This window comes from Elephantulus edwardii, unplaced genomic scaffold, assembly GCF_000299155.1.
Source record: "Elephantulus edwardii isolate Elephantulus edwardi_28Jun2011 unplaced genomic scaffold, EleEdw1.0 scaffold00079, whole genome shotgun sequence".
Lineage (NCBI taxonomy): Eukaryota > Metazoa > Chordata > Mammalia > Macroscelidea > Macroscelididae > Elephantulus > Elephantulus edwardii.
Window position 1 is genome coordinate 6,439,454 of NW_006399829.1, and position 2,705 is coordinate 6,442,158.

The following is a 2,705-nucleotide window of genomic DNA, read 5'->3' on the forward strand; positions in this document are numbered from 1 at the left end:
CAGCAGTACCATGTGTTATGACATACCTGTAAAAGCTATCCCTCTTTTTACAAATGCACATTTTAAAAATAACTCAGCTGTGGTAAAATTATTACTTTATTTACAGTAATAATTAAAAAAATAAAACTACCATTCTGAAATTTATCAGCACTTGATACATTTAACAAATACTGAAAGGAGCAATTGTCACTGTTAGAATAACTGTAGAGCTAAAATCAAATCAGATTTAAGAAAAACTTCAGAAAATGTTCAGAATGTATACACTTCCATGCATTTTCAGCTGAATACAGATTTCACATATAGCAAAATGACAACTGTGAATCAAAATAAATGTCAAAAATATTTAAACCTGGGACACTGTAATTAAGCAAGAAAAGTCAATATTAAGGGCAGACTATTTCTAGGAGAGAAAGAATTTGCAGACTTCCTTTATTGTCATACCTATATCCAAAGTTAATCTTTTAATAAAAATTGCCATTAAGTCATTCATACTTCATTAATTTACTCTTCAAGTTGTATGTCTCAAAAAACATATTCATTTACATGTTTTGACTGAATTAAAATTAGTCAAAAGCCATTTACTTCAGAATCTTAAGAAATATAAGCTATAACTTATCAAAGCATAGTCCATACAATATATAATTCTCCCAGTCAGTTTTTATATACTTCATCTGAAAAAACTTATTTTACAAGCAGGAGTTATGCCTTGTTTCTTGAGTAAAATTCCCTAAGCCTAAAACTTTAATAAGAGATAAGCAAAAACACCGATTCCAATACCGGGTGCTACCCACAATGCCTCATCGGGCTTTGATAAAAACAGAACCATCGGGTGTGGCAGTGCAATCCTCTTTCTCACTTACAGTCTCTACAGACCCTGAAGCAGATACAATCACCATGGTCTTGTTTGCTGAAATGGTCTTCTGTTTCTCAGCAATAGCCGCACAAACAGCAACAATCTCATCACTTTCGAAGTCATAGTCAGGAATCGACTTTGGTGAGAGGTGTGTTTCTTCTGCTGGTGCTTCCCTTTGTTCCAGCCTCTGGGCAACCTTCTGCTGCTCCTGGAGTGTTCTTGCCCAGGAAAGGTCTTCTTTCCATATCTCAGGGTTCATTGGATAGATGTGAAGGGCTACTTGGAAACTTCGAATTGCCTAGCGAGGGAAAAAAATTCAGAAATCTTCATTTTGCTTTTTTTTCATTTCTTAAGAAATTGTTATGTATACAACAATCCCTTTTCTTCCTATATAGAGAGAGATTGGTAAATAAGCATATATAAAAGAACGTAAGTTTTCCCTTAACCATGAAGACAAAGCAAATATATTGTTCCATTTTGTAGACTAGTAGATTGACAAACCTGTAGATTCCTAAACTCCAGGCTAAACTGAAATCAGCACTGCAATAAACACCTCTAAAGTCCACTGTGCTTCCAAATGTATATATGTAATGATACAAATGTAGAAGCCATGTAATGATCCCCAGGACCTGCTACACCAAATAGTCCTAGGAGGTTTAAGGGTAGAATGCAACACTCTAATACCTTTTATCTCACTAGCAACAGAAGGGGAGGAAATTGAGAAGAGGTAGGGGGAACCACCAAGAAATAATCGCCCAGAGTGGAGCGCATGGTGAAAACTTCTTGACCTTGGAGAAACCAGGACAAACAGAGGTCTCCATGGGAACACAGCACCTGTGAATGCTGAAGGCAACAAAGACTTTCCTCCACCACCACCAAAAAATGGGCCTTCACCTAAAGTTGGCTCCCTGAATTGGAACTTTTAAACTTCTAAAAGGTTAAAGAAGTTTTAAACTCCAAAAACGTCAGCTTGGTAAAGCCATCCAGTTGTGATGTTTCTGTTATGGCAGCACTAGAAAACTAAGACACCTACAGGTAGAGAATACATTAACATGTATTCAGTGCTTCTGAGGTCTGGTGGCCTAGTGGCAAGAAGATGTGCTAAATCCCGAAGGCATGCGGTTCAAATCCACCAGGTGCTCTGAGGGAGAAGGATGGGCAATCTCCACTCATGCAATTTACTGCCTCTGAAAACTGCTGTAGGGTTTTCAGAGGCAGTAAATTGTGCTGGGTCAGTTCTGACTCAATGGCACACAACAACAATTCATTCTCCAACTGTACATAAGCACATGAGGCAACAGAAAATATTCTAGATTTAGTCAGGCACATCTTGGTCCTCAAAGTGATATCTCTGCTTTTTAACATTTTCAGGAAACCCTTTGCAGCTTTTTCTGCCCTACAGAATATGTTCTTTGATTTCTTGACAGATCTATCCATGAGCATTGATTGTGGTTCCACGTAAAATGAAATCCTTGAAAACTTCAGTATTTTCTCCATTGATGATGCTACTGCTTATTAGTCCAATTTTAAGGATATTTATTTTGTTTCTTTATAGAAAAGACAAATACAGAATAGATAACAAATCAAAAGATCTTACTTATTATTTCTATGAACCTGTAAAACAATTTTTTATAAATAGAAGTAACAATATATTCCCAAGAGAACCAGAAAAATGTAAGCCATTCATAATTTAATAAAGTCACTGTTATTACAGTTAAGCTTAATTGTTTTACCTTAAAACTAACCAGGTTTTGCTGTTGTAGTTCTATTTTTTCTTTTTATTATACTAGTTAAATTACAAAATTAAAATATATTGTTTTGAGAACAGTTTCTTCCAATTTTCCCCTCTCAT

The 2,705-nt window shown here is 35.7% G+C and overlaps 1 protein-coding gene across 1 annotated transcript in view; it reads right to left on the reverse strand.

The window, feature by feature from the left end:
• Nucleotides 1-797: 797 nt before the first annotated feature.
• The window catches only part of TTC33 (tetratricopeptide repeat domain 33), a 64,629-nt gene continuing 62,721 nt past the window's right edge, over nt 798-2,705 (reverse strand). The window contains exon 4 of the mRNA XM_006889550.1: nt 798-1,151. Within this exon, the coding sequence (XP_006889612.1) occupies nt 798-1,151 (354 nt within the window). The remainder of the gene's footprint in view (nt 1,152-2,705) is intronic.